Here is a 15,815-nt window from a genome sequence, read left to right as displayed (position 1 = left end):
AATATAGCAGTATGTATGCCTGATCAATGTAAACAGCTGGGGCCGCTCTTTTGGAGCACGCAGCTCACCCTATTCAAATCTGCTTTTGAACTATATCCTAAATTAATATGGTTTTCGGTACAAGTGAAAAAGGAAAAGTTCTAAAGATGATAAAAAGGGGTCCTTGGTGCTCTCTGAGCTTGCTTGTTTTCTTGCAGATGTTTCATTACCCTAACTAGGTAGCATTATCAGTGCTAGTAAGGAGTGCTGTTTGCTGTCAGTTTATATTCTGGTGTCAATCCTAAAACCGCCCCCACCCACAGACAGGCAAGACATCAGAATATAAACTGACAGCAAACAGCACTCCTTACTAGCACTGATAATGCTACCTAGTTAGGGTAATGAAACATCTGCAAGAAAACAAAGCAAGCTCAGAGAGCACCAAGGACCCCTCGTTTCAACCCTGAGCTACAAATATCCTCCTTCAATGATAAAAAGTAAACAGAAGAACCAATTTGGGATGGGGAGTTTTCACTTAGAAAGCAACTCAGTAATATTTTGATCCAGCAGCTTGAAAAGTAGAATTTAATGAAGTTTTACTTCTATACAAAGTACTCCACCAAAATAATACACACATATCAAATAAGTTTCCATTTCAGTACATTGATTTAATTTACATGCAAGTAGAAGAAATTAAGATAATGCAGACTAAAAGAGTTTATTCTAAACTCACAATACCAGCCCTTTTGAGAAACAATAGGCTAGACCTTTAAAGTGCTATGTTTATGTACAAACTATTAAAATAGTAAATATTTAAAACTTATACGGGGCATTATGGTTACATGTTCATCAGCATTGCTGCAATTTATATCAGTCTGCAACAAGTCTGCAAATCTCGTTTTTAGTGAACAGAACATACCACTTTACAACTGTATTTCCAAAAATGTGAATAGCTTGTTACAAAAAACATTTTATAATTTTTTGGCATTTCTCTGTTTAATTTGCTAGAACGATTACCTTAAGTACCACCACACATTACCAACACAAAAGGATTTTGAAGATAATGGGCCCAAACCACTAGCCAGTCACTTCAAATCAGCTAAAAAGTCTTAACTTCTTTTAGAAATCTGCATCCAAAGTGAATGAATTATCTGCAGGACTTGACATCACACCCATCCTTTGATATTCTCCTACACGCTTTTCAAAGAAGTTAGTTTTGCCTTCCAGAGAGATATTCTCCATAAAGTCAAATGGATTCTCAGCCTTGAATATCTGAAAGAAATTGATAATTCAGGCATATGGTTCTTATTACTAAATCAAAACATAAGCCATTTTTGTTAAAAGTATTTCAATCTCAAAGGCCTATTATCATCTATTCCACAACATCCCTAATTTGTTTAGAGCTCTCCCTTGGCCATGTATTTCACAGCTGCCACCTTCTGCATATAATTCTCCCTACTAGTATTCTCTTAAAGGTAAATAAAAATTGATTTTTTTTCCAAATGCATGTTCACCACGGTGTTCCCTAATGCACCACAACATTGTTTCTATTCCACTTTTAATATTCTCTTAAGCCTAGATTCATGATTTAGCCCTTAATTACTCTGGAAAGAAAACAGAACATGGGTTCTGCTTTTAGCATGATGAAGCAAGAGCTATTAAGGAAGTACATCATGCCACCCTAGGTCCACTGTTAATACTAACAGAGCACCTGCATTTCAGAGTTTTAAGCACATGCCAGCATGGAGGCAGAGATCCAAAGCTGGCAGATGCTAGTATATATAAAGGCCAGATCCAAAACACTTTGGATTTGAGGTTTGGAAAGGTACAAGTCCAATAATATCTTTAAAAGCAGGAGATAGTCTGGAAATAGTTATTTAAAGCAAAATGGCTCACAGTGCAAAGCTGCAATAGCATTATAATGCATTTGCGCAGAGTTCATTTGAACTTACTATAAATTGAGATAAATAAGGGATATCATAGCAAGAGTGCTCTGCTTAACCATGAAGTAGCACTAAGGAACCAGAAGCCAATTACTTAATGCAGTGGTTCTCAACCTTTTTAATGCCGCGACCCCAACCGGTCATAAGTCGAGGACTAAACCGGTCGTAAGTCGAGGACTACCCAACCGGTCGTAAGTCGAGGACTTTCCCTGCCTGGGAGCGCCGCGCATACGTGGTTCCGCCCCCTGCACCGGCCGAGGCATAGCTGGCAAGCGGCAGAGACGGAGCAGGCCAACCACCAGCTGGCCCAGCCCAAGGGAGGTAAGGCACCCGCCGGAAAAGGGGAAAAAATGGCGGACAAAAAAAATGGCGGACAGCCTTGCTTGGCGACCCCCGTGAAATGGTCGATCGACCCCAAATGGGGTCCCGACCCACAGGGTGAGAACCACTGACTTAATGGCAAAAAGGCAGGCTTAAATATAAACAGATTGCATGGTAGTTGTTAAGAAACAGAGCACAAGACTTACCTTGTTAAAACCTAGTTCCAGGATCAGTCTGTCTGCTACGAATTCAATATACTGCTTCATTAAAATGCAGTTCATTCCGATTAGGTTTACAGGCAATGCTTCTGTCAAAAATTCCTGCATTTAAAGTAAACAAAAAGTATCTTAGCACATGAACACTGTGCCATAGAGACAATTAAACGCCTTGCTAAGTTTAAGCTTCTCTTACTTTGATGTGAGAATGTTGTGCAATTACCAGAAAGAACTGCCAATTACCTGCTCTATTGTGACAGCATTTATGATGATCTCCCTCACTCTTCCCTCAGTTGGTTTGTGCACCAAGTGTTTGAACATTAGACAAGCAAAATCACAATGCAAGCCCTGTAAAGAATAATTGGAGGATATTTCAAAGAACAATTTGCAGAAGCTGTTTTTCTGTTATCAAAAACAAAGTAGCACGCTGGATAAGGTTTGTACAAAAAAAGCCATATAATCGGTTAGGGCAACGTTCTTCACTACTGTCACCGCCAATAAAGCAAACACAGGCAACTACTATTATCATTCAAGCTTTGACACTACAGCATTTTTCAATTTTATAGCATTAACTAACTCTCTCATGGAACCAACCCATCTTAGTTTCTTTGATCAACAAGCCATACCTCATCTCTACTAATCAGCTCATTAGAAAAAGTAAGTCCGGGCATCAGACCTCGTTTCTTTAGCCAAAATATGGATGCAAAAGAGCCAGAAAAGAAGATTCCTTCAACTGCAGCAAATGCTACTACACGTTCACCTGTTAAGAGAGAAAAAAGCATTGTGGACATGAAAACTGGCTCAAATGCCATAAAAGAAAAACACCTGGAAAGTCAAACTAGTACAGTGGTTCTCAACCTTTTTAATGCTGCGACCCCAACCGGTCGTAAGTCGAGGACTAAACTGGTCGTAAGTCGAGGACTACCCAACCGGTCGTAAGTTGAGGACTTTCCCTGCCCGGGAGCGCCGCGCATGCGTGGTTCCGCCCCCTGCGCCGGCCGAGGCGTAGCTGGCAAGCGGCAGAGACGGAGCAGGCCGACCACCAGCTGGCCCAGCCCAAGGGAGGTAAGGCACCCGCCGGAAAAGGGGGAAAAATGGCGGACAAAAAAAATGGCGGACAGCCTTGCTTGGCGACCCCCGTGAAATGGTCGATCGACTCCAAATGGGGTCCCGACCCACAGGTTGAGAACCACTGAACTAGTACAATACGCACCATAAGCGGCTTCTTTGTCCCCAATCCATCGCACGGCCCAATCAGCTTTCTTTTTCACACATGGCAGGGTTTCAATAGCATTGAACAGAAATTCCCTAAAAGAACAAGATAGGGCCGGTTGATATGCTTCTGAAGTTATCATGCCAGTTATCCCTGCTAAATAATTGCTAAAATGACATTTCTAGAGCAATCCTACCTGAATGCATCACTGTCTCTAAAATAAATCCTGCCTGGTATGTGTCAGAAAAGAGAAAAAAAAATGGCCCAATTCTTTTCCTTTGCTTTCCAACCACTTTGAAGGTAAATTCCCTGCAACTGATCTCATTAGCCATTCTAAAGGTGGTAGAGCAGGGGTCTTCAAACTTGGCCCTTTTATGACTTGTGGACTTCAACTCCCAGAATTCCTCAGCCAGGCACGCTGGCTGAGGAATTCTGGGAGTTGAAGTCCACAAGTCATAAAAGGGCCAAGTTTGAAGACCCCTGTAGTAGAATTTATCCTGATTTGCATAATACTTTGAGAGCTGCCACCTCTCCCTTCTCATAGCTGCTCTTGTGAAGAGCCAACTGCAGGAGATTCCACACTAACTGGGAAGTCCCAAAGCCAGACTGATCTTCTCAGAGCAGATCTCCATTTCTACTCTTGAAGGAGGAGAATATGCACACTCTGGGAATGCCCAGTTATAGCAGGGATTAGCATTGAGTTTAGAAAACACCCTAAAACTACATAAACAAATTCAAACAGCTTTTCAGCTTACATATAGGATCTTTCAGATGGTGGGGCAGGTGTATCACTTGAACAAAAACAAATGTCAATCTCCCTACCATCCCACTGGTCGATTAAACTGGGATTTCTGACGGCACATATTATGGCGTCAGTGGCATTGCTTTATGCAAGAATGGAGAAATGCAATTTCAATCCAGCACCTTTGGATATAGCACGTAACTGGTGCTTCAAGAGATTATCTTCTCCCTCACTAATGCCTCATTTTATCTCCTAGCTCCAAATGTAGGAACATATTGATTATGGCTGAGAAAAGTGCCCAAAAGTAAAAGTACAAGTACGTCACTACGGGTCACAGGGGAAAAGACAAGTTCGGTCTATTGTTATGATAACTGGGAAACTGAGGATGACACATGTTAACAGCTTTTTACCCCATTGGCTGAAATATTTTGCCCAGCAATAGACAAATGTCCAGAATTACATAGAAGAAAACAGCTAGCAATTTCTTTTGTGTACTTAGGTTCTGAAAACATACCCATTCAGAGCATGCAGATATCCAAGCAGATTTGGAAACAATTCCAAATTTTCATCTTGGATAGGTTTTAAACTGAGTTGGAAAGGACTAAATAACAGAAAGGCTAGTTGTCCAGAAGACCTCAGCATAACAACAGGCTTACATCTGCACTGCAGCAACCCAGATATGAAAGGGAGAATGTGAACAGGAGTAAGCAGATATTTATATTACATAAACAATTCCTTAAAGAAACTGCCTTTTTTTCTAGCTCTTGTGGCACACACACACAAAAAGATTTGAGCTGACAACAGGAAGATGTACACTCTCCTGCAGATTCCAAAATACTTCCCCAACCCTACAGATAGTCTGCATAGTTTTCTTAGGCACTGTAGGATTTGACAGTTGTTTCTGTTTTACAAAAGAGAATACGTATCCTTTCTGTGCTGTTATACAAAAAAAACAAACCCTTATTTATAGAATTTCTATAAAACTAAGGAATACAGCTACGTTTTTCATATTTGAACTGTTTGTGCACATTCAATAAATATTTAATACAGTATGCTGGCATGTATCTGGAAACAGTACTAACCGTTCTTTAGAATCCTTAATGTAAGTATCAATAAGTAAACTATACATTTCTGAATGAATGTTCTCCATGGCAATCTGGAAGCCATAGAAACAGCGTGCTTCTGTGACTTGTACTTCTTGGCTGAATCGCTCCACCTAGAGGATAGATATTTACAATAAGTTACAAAGCATTTGATCAGGTTATTTGTAACTAGTTTCCTGTATATGTAATACAAATGTCATTTATCTTCCAAGTCCAAATATGCCAAGTTCTCGGTAAATTATACTCAACCTCAGAGCGTCATTTTTAGCAAATAAAGAATTGGCCCACAATTTGAAATATGGTTCCCCAAAGGCTCCATATAAACAAATTATACATGCAGTGTATGTATATGTTTAACTTCAAGGAGCAATTGACATTAGTTTTAGCCTATTCAAAATCTGCCAAGAATATACTGTTATTAAATTTAGTTTTTGAAAAATTAAACACATATTCAGATGGTTCACTTGCTTAATAGGCAAAGGTATCAATAAGCCAGTTTCATTCCTTCCATTTTAATTACCCATTTTAATACATCTAAATAGTCAGATTTACTAGAAGAACTGAAGTCAAATTTGCACCTTGAAAAAAAGGAAAATATGTTTTTGAATCAAGCTAATTCATGTATTTTTCTTGGCATTATGAAGGCAACTTGTCATTGCTTTCTTCCAGATTGTTTTGCAACTTCCCAGTCTAGCCTACACAACATATGCCAAGTATTTTTTGATAAAACTTATTCTGCTAAAACTAGGTAAGTACATGACAATGTTTCTTTCAAACTCAGAATATAACACCCCCTGCTGGAAACTCGGGTTAGATAGAACAAACATAGTCATTTCTTCACTTCCCTACTGCTATCATCCCAACACAGCATAGCCCAGGGGTGTCAAACTCAATTTCACTGAGGGCCGCATCAGCATTGCGGTTTGCTCTGGGGGGGCCGGGTGTATGTGGCCAGAGTGGGTGCAGCCTACTGGGCGGGAGTGGATGGAGTGGGTGTGGCTACTGGGTGGGTGTGGCCAGTTCTACATCATTCCTGTCAAGAGTGCCTATGGGGGCCTGGGCAGGAGTGGGACAGATCTGAGGGTCTCTGGCAGAAGGGGGTGGGACTGGGGCAAGTGCCAAGGCGGCACAAAATTATACATTGGCTCCCGGCCGGCCTGGGCCAGGGCCAAGGCAGCGGGGGTCGTTCCCTCACTGTTTCCAGGATGGCTTCGCGGGCCACATGAAACCACTTCGCGGGCCGCATCCAGCCCCCGGGCCTTGTGTTTGACATGTCTGGCATAGCCTGTCAATCTGATTCTCAAGATTTCACTGGCCATAGCCTACCCTTTAATAGAGGGAAGGTAGCCATAAGGAAGATTAGGAATGACAAGAGCTGGTAGGATAGGGGTCCCCAACCTGTGGGCTGTGGCCCACTGGACCACAGAACAGGCTGGCCAGTGCGCACACGCACGTGCGCGCACTTACCCCCACTTGTGCCACCGCTGCTATAAAAATGGGGTGCCACATGGCAAAAACAGGGCGGTGCTAGCGAGTATCATGTGGGCACTTGCACCGCCGTTTGCGTCGTGCGTGCTCGTGGCCCCGTTTGTGTGTGCGCGCGTGCACGTAAAATGCTTTCCCCCTCCCTTTCCCTCCGGTCCGCCAACCAAGAAAAGTTGGGAGATCTCTGTGGTAGGATACACCACTGTGTCCTCTGCCCAAAGCAATGATAGATTTCTTTCCAACCACTTCTGCATGGAACACTAGCATTCTAGTCCATGCAGGCATCAGAACTTCAGTTCAAGCAGAGCATCCAAAAGTATCTCTTTCATATTCGAATAGCTTTAAATTTACTACTACTTTTGCTCCTCTAAAAGGTCATACTCTTTAGCTTACTCAAACTACCTCCTTCCACTTTTCTCCACACAAGTACCCTATGCAGAGCTCATATTCATCAATTTAAGCTTAATTTTCTACAACCCACTACAATCTGAATACATAACCAGCCCTTCTGAAAAGCATTGCATCTAGAGATATTTATGTGGCGTTGTGCCTATGTTAGCTTACTTATAGATACTATCCAATGATCAACCTATACATAATCTATACTACACCGGGTCGTCCTTTAAGGATCACTTGTTCAGCAACCATCCAAACTTCCAAACAGCATTGAATGAGTGGAACTTAGGACTGTTCTCGGAGTTCCAGCAACTGCAGCATCCTGCAGTTGCCCTTTGCAGCCTTTTTTGCCAGCTTCTGACAAGCAATGTCAATGGGGGAGACAGCAGGAGGCCATAAATGGCAGGATGTGCTTCCTTAATGACCGAAACCTGGAGTTCCAGAATTGCCATTGCTAAGCAGTAGTCACGTGGCATCATGCTTTGTGACTGTGTTGCTTCTGGTCCCAATTTTTGTGATTAACTAAGGTTGTAGGTAAGGCAGCTTCCTACAACCAAAATCAGTGAGGAAGTTGCAAATCCCAAGTCAGCAGCCAGGTTAGCTGTAGCTGGGAGAGGAAGGGAATGAGAGTTCCCAAGAGACACATGAATAGCTAGCATGGTGTGAGCGGTGAAGGGCTGGGGGACTACATGCAAATGGGGGTGACTTAACCCAACAACTTGTGACCTTCCTGGACAATTTCCCCACCAACTTATTGAGTAAATTGGTAGGAAAGGACACAAATCACAAGATTCTGGGATGCTACAACCGATCAAAAGCATGAACCAGATGCCAAGAACCCAGATCACGATCACAATCACATGGTCCCAGGGTGTTGGGACAGCCAGCATCCTGAGAACTACTTGTAACCAATCAGTGCCATTGTAACTTCAAATAGTAGCTTAACAAATGGCTGTAGTCTCAGGACTACCTGTATAATAATTTGAACTCAACAAACACATGGAACCTGCCAAATACCACTGCAAAGAGAGTCCTAATTGCCAAAGCTTTGACTAGAAAAAAAGCTAGCAAGCCTAGACCTGCCAATTTACAGGAGACAAGGACAGATGTCTACCCATCAATCTTCTATCACAAGCCATTTATCCATTGGTAGTTGTCGCCTGACGCTTTTATGGGAACGTTTCACTTATTCCCTATAGTTCTGGATCTTTTTATCTTTCAGCTACATTTTTGAAGTTACAAAGCATTTTTGATGGCAGAAAAATTATATTGGACATGTTAGCTTGTAATAGTGGCACAAAAGCAGAAAGCAAAAACTAGTAGAGTGAATGAAATGTGCTAAGCAGATCAAAAACAGAATGACCAAGATTAAAGGAAAAATATATCATTTGCATATTATTGAAAGCTACTTTGATATTAGAAAAAAAATCAGGAAATGTAAATGTCTATGGAGATTCTCAGTCATCCAGGTCATGGTTGTCTCAAAGGTGTTTTTTCAGGAGGGAACTGGACTTTGTTTTTCTTTGAAGATGTTTCGCTTCTCATCCAAGCGAAATATCTTCAAAGAAAAACAAGAAAGTCCAGTTGCCTCCTGAAAAAGCACCTTTGGGACAAGAAATTTAAAATTATAACCCATAAAAGTTTAGAGTTTGTATAGCTTTTCCTCTGGTTTCATGTTTTAACCTGTGGTGCTAAGTGTTTAGGAAAAGATTCCTGATTCATAAATAAGGATTTTTTCTTTTAATCAGCTAGAAAAGCTACAGAAAAGCCATTTTATACTTCTAATCTAAGAATAAAAAAAGGCTAGGAGAAACATTACTGCTTGCTTCTTTTGATAGTAAAACTGAATTGCTTTTTTAAAGTAAGGTAGACAGGGTCACTCAAGACCCTTTGCTGTAGTTGCAGTAGATTACTGGCAACTAATATAAAGATACATAAAGAAAATTAGGGTAATTATTTTTGGCATATTGAATATAAAATTTGAACACACTTACCAAGTTTTCATTGACAATACCATCACTTGCCGCAAAGAATGCCAAGACGTGGGAAATGAAATACTTCTCTTCGGGTTTTAAGGATTCCCAGTGTTGAAGATCCTTAGAAAGATCCACCTAAATACACCAAACAGCCAGTGAGAATAGTCACAATACAAGCAATTACTTTAAAAACATGTTTCTTTTCAAAAGTAGAATAATAAATTTAAGTAGCACTCTTCCATTGTGTCTCAACAGAGATAAATCCAAAATTGATTGGGCAGAGAGATAGTGACTAGTTCAAAGACACTCTAGTGAGTTTCCATGACTGAGTTCAGGACTATACCTCTTTCCTAGTCTTAATCCAGCAATTTGGTCAGACTGGCTTGCTTCCCAGTTACTCTACACCTATCTTGTTAACACTGCTCCTACCTCCACCACAGAGCCTCAAAGGAAAGAGAGAATAAAAGGCCTTCACCTCTTCAGCTGTCCAGAATGACGCCTCTGCTTTCTTGTACATTTGCCAGATGTCATGGTATTGAATAGGAAAAATGACAAAACGGTGAGGATTATCCCTTAACAGAGGCTCATCTTGCACATTGTTTGAGGGAAGCGGCTTTGCTCCTTTAGGCACCTCCTGAAATGTACAAGTGTAATATATTACCATGTTAGAAGCATTCCTATGAGAAAAAACATTTTCAATAGTTATAGATTATGACAAATTCAGTAATAAAACCACACCAAATCTTGATTTTTTTTAAAAATAAATAAATAAATAAAAGCCCAACTTCTTAGATTCTACTTTACATCCTAAAAAGAATCATCAAAAGAGGCAAATGGGTCTTGTATACAGATAAGAATTGAATGGTCAGCAGAGGAAGAAGTTAGAATGCTAAAGGATCAAAAGCACAAGAATGTTGAAGGGCAGAGAACAGCATGAACTAAAACAGTGGTTCTCAACCTTTTTAATGCCGCGGCCCCCAACCGGTCGTAAGTCGAGGACTAAACCGGTCGTAAGTCGAGGACTAAACCGGTCGTAAGTCGAGGACTACCCAACCGGTCGTAAGTCAAGGACTTTCCCTGCCCGGGAGCGCCGCGCATGCGTGGTTCCGCCCCCTGCCGAGGCGTAGCTGGCAAGCGGCAGAGACGGAGCAGGCCGACCACCAGCTGGCCCAGCCCAAGGGAGGTAAGGCACCCGCCGGAAAAGGGGGAAAAAATGGCGGACAAAAAAAATGGCGGACAGCCTTGCTTGGCGACCCCCGTGAAATGGTCGATCGACCCCAAATGGGGTCCCGACCCATAGGTTGAGAACCACTGAACTAAAAAGAGAAAAATAAGAAAAAAGATGACAAATTCAAGAACATTCCTTTAAAACAGGGGTAGTCAACCTTGGCTCTTTTATGACTCGTGGACTTCAACTCCCAGAATTCCTGAGCCAGCCATGAATTCTGGGAGTTGAAGTCCACGAGTCATAAAAGAGCCAAGGTTGACTACCCCTGCTTTAAAAGGTTTAAAAAATATTGTGCTTGTGGTAAAACACTAAATCTATACCAGACAAGTTAGACGGGCCAGGTCAGAAATTAGAATAAGGGACATGAGGATCTCCCCCAAAAAACCCTGCAATTGCAAAAAAAAAAAATGAGCCTTCTCCTTTAAATTGTCTGCTCAGCTGATTCCACTAGCCCACAAAGCATTCTAAATGCGTTGCTAAATCTAAGAAAATAAACTTTAATCCCTAGAAGAAGAAAGAAAGAAAGAAAGGAAGAAGAAGAAGAAGAAGAAGAAGAAGAAGAAGAAGAAGAAGAAGAAGAAGAAGAAGAAGAAGAAGAAGAAGAAGAAGAAGAAGAAAAGCAGCTGGGGCCCGCTGAAAGGCCCAAGATTCACTCCTGTTCCCCCCCCCCTTAACAGGAAAAGGCCAATCTTTGCGTAATTGGGCATTTGGCGCCAAAGCTGCAGAGAAGACAACTGAGTCCCGCCCTCACGGCTTCCTACGCGGCGGGAAGGTCTCCCCCCTTCCCTTTCCACACAAAGGACCATCTTCCATCCACACACACACACACACACACACACCATCCCTCCCTTGAACCCTTCGAGAAACCCCCCCCCCCCCCAAATCCGTGAGACGAATCGCTCGCACCACGAACTCACCGCTTCGGCGCCCGGCTCCCGAAATATCTTCCGCGCCGTCTTGGTGGCCAGGACCCGGGTGGCGTTGAACGAGGGAGGCTAGGAAGGCGAAAAGAGACGGAAAACGAGGTTCAGGGCGGATCTCAAAGGCGGGCAAGCCCGAAGGCCTGGGACGCCTCTCGAGAGCGCGCCTTTTCCGCGGGAGCCCATTAGGTGCAGACTCCCAGGACTCTCTCCCGGGCTGAGAACGGACCAGCCTTCTGGAGGGGGGCTCGCTGCAGGGTCAGCGGTAACTCGGTGCCCTTCGCGCATTTTGGGGGGCTTCGGTTCCCACCATTCCAGGAAGAACCGCCAAAAAGCAAAGGCTGGCGGGAATTGTAGTTCGATATGTTTAAAAGGCTGGGACGCATGAACGACCCAGTGCTGGACTTTGAATCCCCGGTGAATATTTATACTGAGAAAGCACCCCCCCCACACACACAACTAATTGGAAGCCAATCGAGCAAAATGCCCTGGTTGTCTAACAAAGGGCGTCTCCGGGGAGCCACACTTATTGCACCAAATTATGGGCTCAGGAAAGCCGCCGTCTTCCTCCACCCCACCCCGTGTTCCTCAGTATGTGCTGGAAATATGACCAGCACCGTCTCCTGCTAGATCTGGCTGGGCAAAGTTTAAGAAAGCGAGAGGGTCGTTTTCCCCAACTCTCATTAGAGGGATTCTTCCCCCCCCCCCCATACAAAGGGGTATTTTTGCTTCACTCCGCTAAAAATTCACCCTCCGGGAATTTCGTAATTCCGGTCCCCTTTAGACTCACCGTGTTCTCCTTGTCGTTCAAGGGCATCTTCTTCTTCGGCGAAAACTGGGGCTGCTGCTCATTATGAAGGGAGAGAGGGTTGCGAGTAGAGAACATCGTTCGGCTTGCGAAGAGAGAAACTACAAAATAGCCAACCGGAGAAAAGCGAGAAGGAGCCCGCTCGCCGCTTTATATGAGTTTCGAACTTGGCGCCAGAACGCCGGATCATCCAATCGCAAAGCAATTGGAAGCCCTCTTTGCGGCTTGCCATTGGTTGAGCGACGCACCCCATTGTGCCCGAAGCGCGGGAATCAGAAGCGAAGGCCTGCCCCTTCTGAATGTGTCATAGCCTAGCAATGAGTGATAATAACCCAAAGGAGCTTTATTTATTTTTTTTTCAAACTGCAACTGGACTTTCTTGATTGGAAAAAAAAAACCCACCTTTGGGACAACCATAATCCGGATAACTGAGAATCACAATAAATGAGTGACAATAACGTTTCTTTTGACTGTGGTGATTTTATTTATTTATGAGGGACGAGTTCTTCAAAAACGTGTCAAGGAAATGTCCTCAACCTTCTCAGAGTGTTTATAATTGGAAAGAGAATGACGTGACAATCTTTCTCCCCCCCTCCCCCTCTGTTTCCCATCTCTCGCCTACAGGTAGTCCTCAGCTTACGACCACAACGGAGCCCAAAATCTATGTTGCTAAGTGAGACATTTGTTAAGTGAGTTTTGCCCCATTTTACGACCTTCCTTGCCACACTTGTTAAGTGAATCACTGCAGTTGTCGAGCTAGTAACACGGTTGTTAAGTGAATCTGGCTTTCCCGTTGACTTTGCTTGTCATAAGGTCACAAAAAGTGATCGCATGACCTTAGAACACTGCAACCGTCATAAATATGAACTAGTTGCCAAGCNGAAATAGGGTGTGACCTTTGTGTTAGGGTTCCTGTCCACTATTTTTTGCTGCAGAGGTGAATGTGTTTATACCATTTAATGTTATTTCCCTTACCCATCTAAAAGGGCTGTTGTTTTGGAGAAAATAGGAAGAGGAAGGTGTGTTGTATACTGTATGTTTGGGTTATTTGTAGCCTTGGGTTATTTGTAAAAAACAAAAACAGGCAGGATACAAATAAATAAAAATTAAGATGGCAAAATGGTAGTATAGTAACCTCTGGTCTGATGTGCAGTGGCACTAGATCACAGAAGGTGGCAGTAAAAGACTGTAAAACATGCAATTTTTCATCCACTGCAGTGATTCACTCTCCTCAACTAAAATTACACAATTAAGTAGAACTCTTTAGTTGCTTCTCTGACCTTTTGTTTTTCAGAAGCCAAAAACTTTCTCTTTGGCAATTGTAATGGAAAAGAAGCAGAGCAGTTACTTTGTAAAATATCCTTTCTTAGGCCATTATCTCTTATGCAGTTAGAAAGGTATTCATTTATAATATCACCCAGCCCTTCTGACAGCCTGTCCTTTGAGGAGATCAATTGTCACAGTGATGGCTATATGACGGGAGAAACTGCTGGTTTAGAAATTATTGTAGAACCTGGAATGAACATGCCTTTATCCTAATCCAGATGCCCAAGTCTAGCACAGTGTATGTCTACGTATTTGGAATTAACCAACATTAAGTTCAGTGAGAATTTTCAATAAACATTGATAGGAATGTAGTGTAAGAGCCAACCAGACTTCTAAACTGGCAAGTGTTTTCTGCTCTGTCCATTGTCTAGACTTTTATGTCTTTCTTATTGACAATTGACTTGTTATGTGTCAGGTGCCTGTCTGTTTGAATTGTAAAGTCCCAGAACACTTACTTTCTTCATTTTTTATGTCTTTATTTTATGGTCTCACCAGTTACTACTTGCAGGCAGATGGTATTTCTTGCAGATCTTGCAATGCACCCATGTTGCTACTATGTCGTGTCATTGTTTGTAATCAGTTCATGCAATCTTGTTTGGTTGGGCTGTTTACTGTTAGCTTGTTTGGCAGTTCCTTGATTGCGGTATTGTTTACTTCCTTGATTGTTGGTGATCTTGATGTTAATCTATGCTCATCTGAGTGTTGATTGCTGGTGAGGAGGTGTTTGGGTCTTTTTGTCCCCTATTTGGATTCTTGACTGAATTTTTTTTGGCTTCTTGAATATAGAATATTTTTCAGAATTTGAAATCTCAAAAAAAAAAACCTGAAAAAAACCAGAGACATTTTTTTTCATGATTCCTATGTAAATCTCCCATGAAACAACAGCCTCTCAATATAATTATTTCACCTTAGTCCATTGCATCTCATCTTTGCCTATTTTGATTAACTGTTTTTGAATAGAATATACCTGGGAGAACATGTCTTTTACTTCCACCTCCACTACATTGAGCTGGCGTTGCCTCTGCCTCTCCCTGGCACCACTGGTCAACTCAGCAAGAACTGGCAAACAAATAACACAATAACTAGTACTTGTAAAAATTAAACTTAACACAAAATCAATCGCTTTCATTTTTTAAATGAAAATAATTAAAATGTATTAAGTTAAAATAATACTCACCTTCTTCCATTTTTTGTAGCATGATCTTCACTTCATTGTTTTGCTCCATGATATTTGCCATATTCTGGCACGTCTTTGATTTTCCTCTTCGAGCTAAGATACAGAAATGTTAAGAAGCATACATACGTCATAAAACAGAAATAAGCAGACAAAAAGAGAAGCTAAAAGACAGGTTTGTAAGGGAAATGAATTACTTATAGCTGTTATTCTGGCATTATTTTTTTCTGCCTGCTTCACTTGATGCCTTGCCATGATTTCATCTATGTGCTCCCTCTTTTCTTTGCCTCTCTCTATATTTCTGGAGACAGACCTGACAAAAGAAGACATTTTGAACACCTGACGGCAAACCAACTGGAGGAGGCAAATTTACTAAGTAAATCAGTGTGATACTGTCTCAAGATTCACGCTATTAAAGAAAAAACTACAAGACCCAGAAAGCTGTTCTGTCTTCCCTTAATTATTCTCTAACCTACACATACCCAGCTTGTAACACTTCTTCATAGACCTTTGGCAGAGATGGAGAGAGTTTTATTTCTGGCTGGAGTCATATCCAGTTGCAGTGCACTTTGGTTGCTTTCCAACCATTTGTTCTAAAGCACTTTGTAGAGTTAGGACAAAGTACGGTGATTTTAGATTTTTAGCAACAGGCTGATTAGAAAGGAAGCTGCTGAGAATAAATAATACATAATAATAACCCTAACCCTAACCCTTCCCTCTACTTGTAAAAAACTGTAAGGGATAAAATTTAATCCTCTAGCTCTAAATAGATTTTTAAAAGCAATATTAATATTACATATAAATATATAATTCTTGTAAGAAATTATGATATCTCAGAACTGTGATCGGGAAGGAAATATATTCAAATTTTATTTGGATTCTAAATATATATAAATTTCTGGAAATATTGCTGCTTGGAAATAATCATAGCATAGGTCAACAAAAACCACTTGGATATAAATTAGTGAAAAAGGTTCATTTTTACC

The 15,815-nt window shown here is 41.7% G+C and overlaps 1 protein-coding gene across 1 annotated transcript; it reads right to left on the bottom strand.

The window, feature by feature from the left end:
• Positions 1 to 554: 554 nt before the first annotated feature.
• LOC107298544 (ribonucleoside-diphosphate reductase subunit M2) lies at positions 555 to 12,451 on the bottom strand. The gene is made up of 10 exons (XM_015827921.1): positions 12,312 to 12,451; positions 11,519 to 11,596; positions 9,849 to 10,007; positions 9,392 to 9,508; positions 5,496 to 5,629; positions 3,672 to 3,766; positions 3,085 to 3,218; positions 2,702 to 2,806; positions 2,450 to 2,563; positions 555 to 1,251 (listed from the first exon to the last, which is right to left on the bottom strand). Exons 1-10 carry the CDS (start codon positions 12,405 to 12,407, stop codon positions 1,099 to 1,101), a joined length of 1,185 nt encoding a protein of 394 aa, XP_015683407.1. The 5' UTR covers positions 12,408 to 12,451; the 3' UTR covers positions 555 to 1,098.
• Between the last annotated feature and the right edge of the window lie 3,364 nt (positions 12,452 to 15,815).

This window comes from Protobothrops mucrosquamatus, unplaced genomic scaffold (assembly GCF_001527695.2).
Source record: "Protobothrops mucrosquamatus isolate PMUCROS unplaced genomic scaffold, P.Mucros_1.0 scaffold4071, whole genome shotgun sequence".
In the NCBI taxonomy this organism is placed as follows: Eukaryota; Metazoa; Chordata; class Lepidosauria; order Squamata; family Viperidae; genus Protobothrops; species Protobothrops mucrosquamatus.
Note: the sequence above shows the minus strand (reverse complement) of the source record. Positions and strands in the feature narration are given on the sequence as shown.

What these genes read in the sequence shown, in the direction of transcription:
- LOC107298544 (XM_015827921.1), bottom strand. Translation starts at nt 12,407, where the DNA reads ATGTTCTCTACTCGCAACCCTCTCTCCCTTCATAATGAGCAGCAGCCC. An exon ending in GGACAAAGAAGCCGCTTATG is followed by an intron (nt 3,219 to 3,671) that starts GTGCGTATTGTA and finishes CTCTCTTAACAG; the next exon opens with GTGAACGTGTAGTAGCATTT. An exon ending in TGGAACTAGGTTTTAACAAG is followed by an intron (nt 1,252 to 2,449) that starts GTAAGTCTTGTG and finishes AATTTCTTTCAG; the next exon opens with ATATTCAAGGCTGAGAATCC.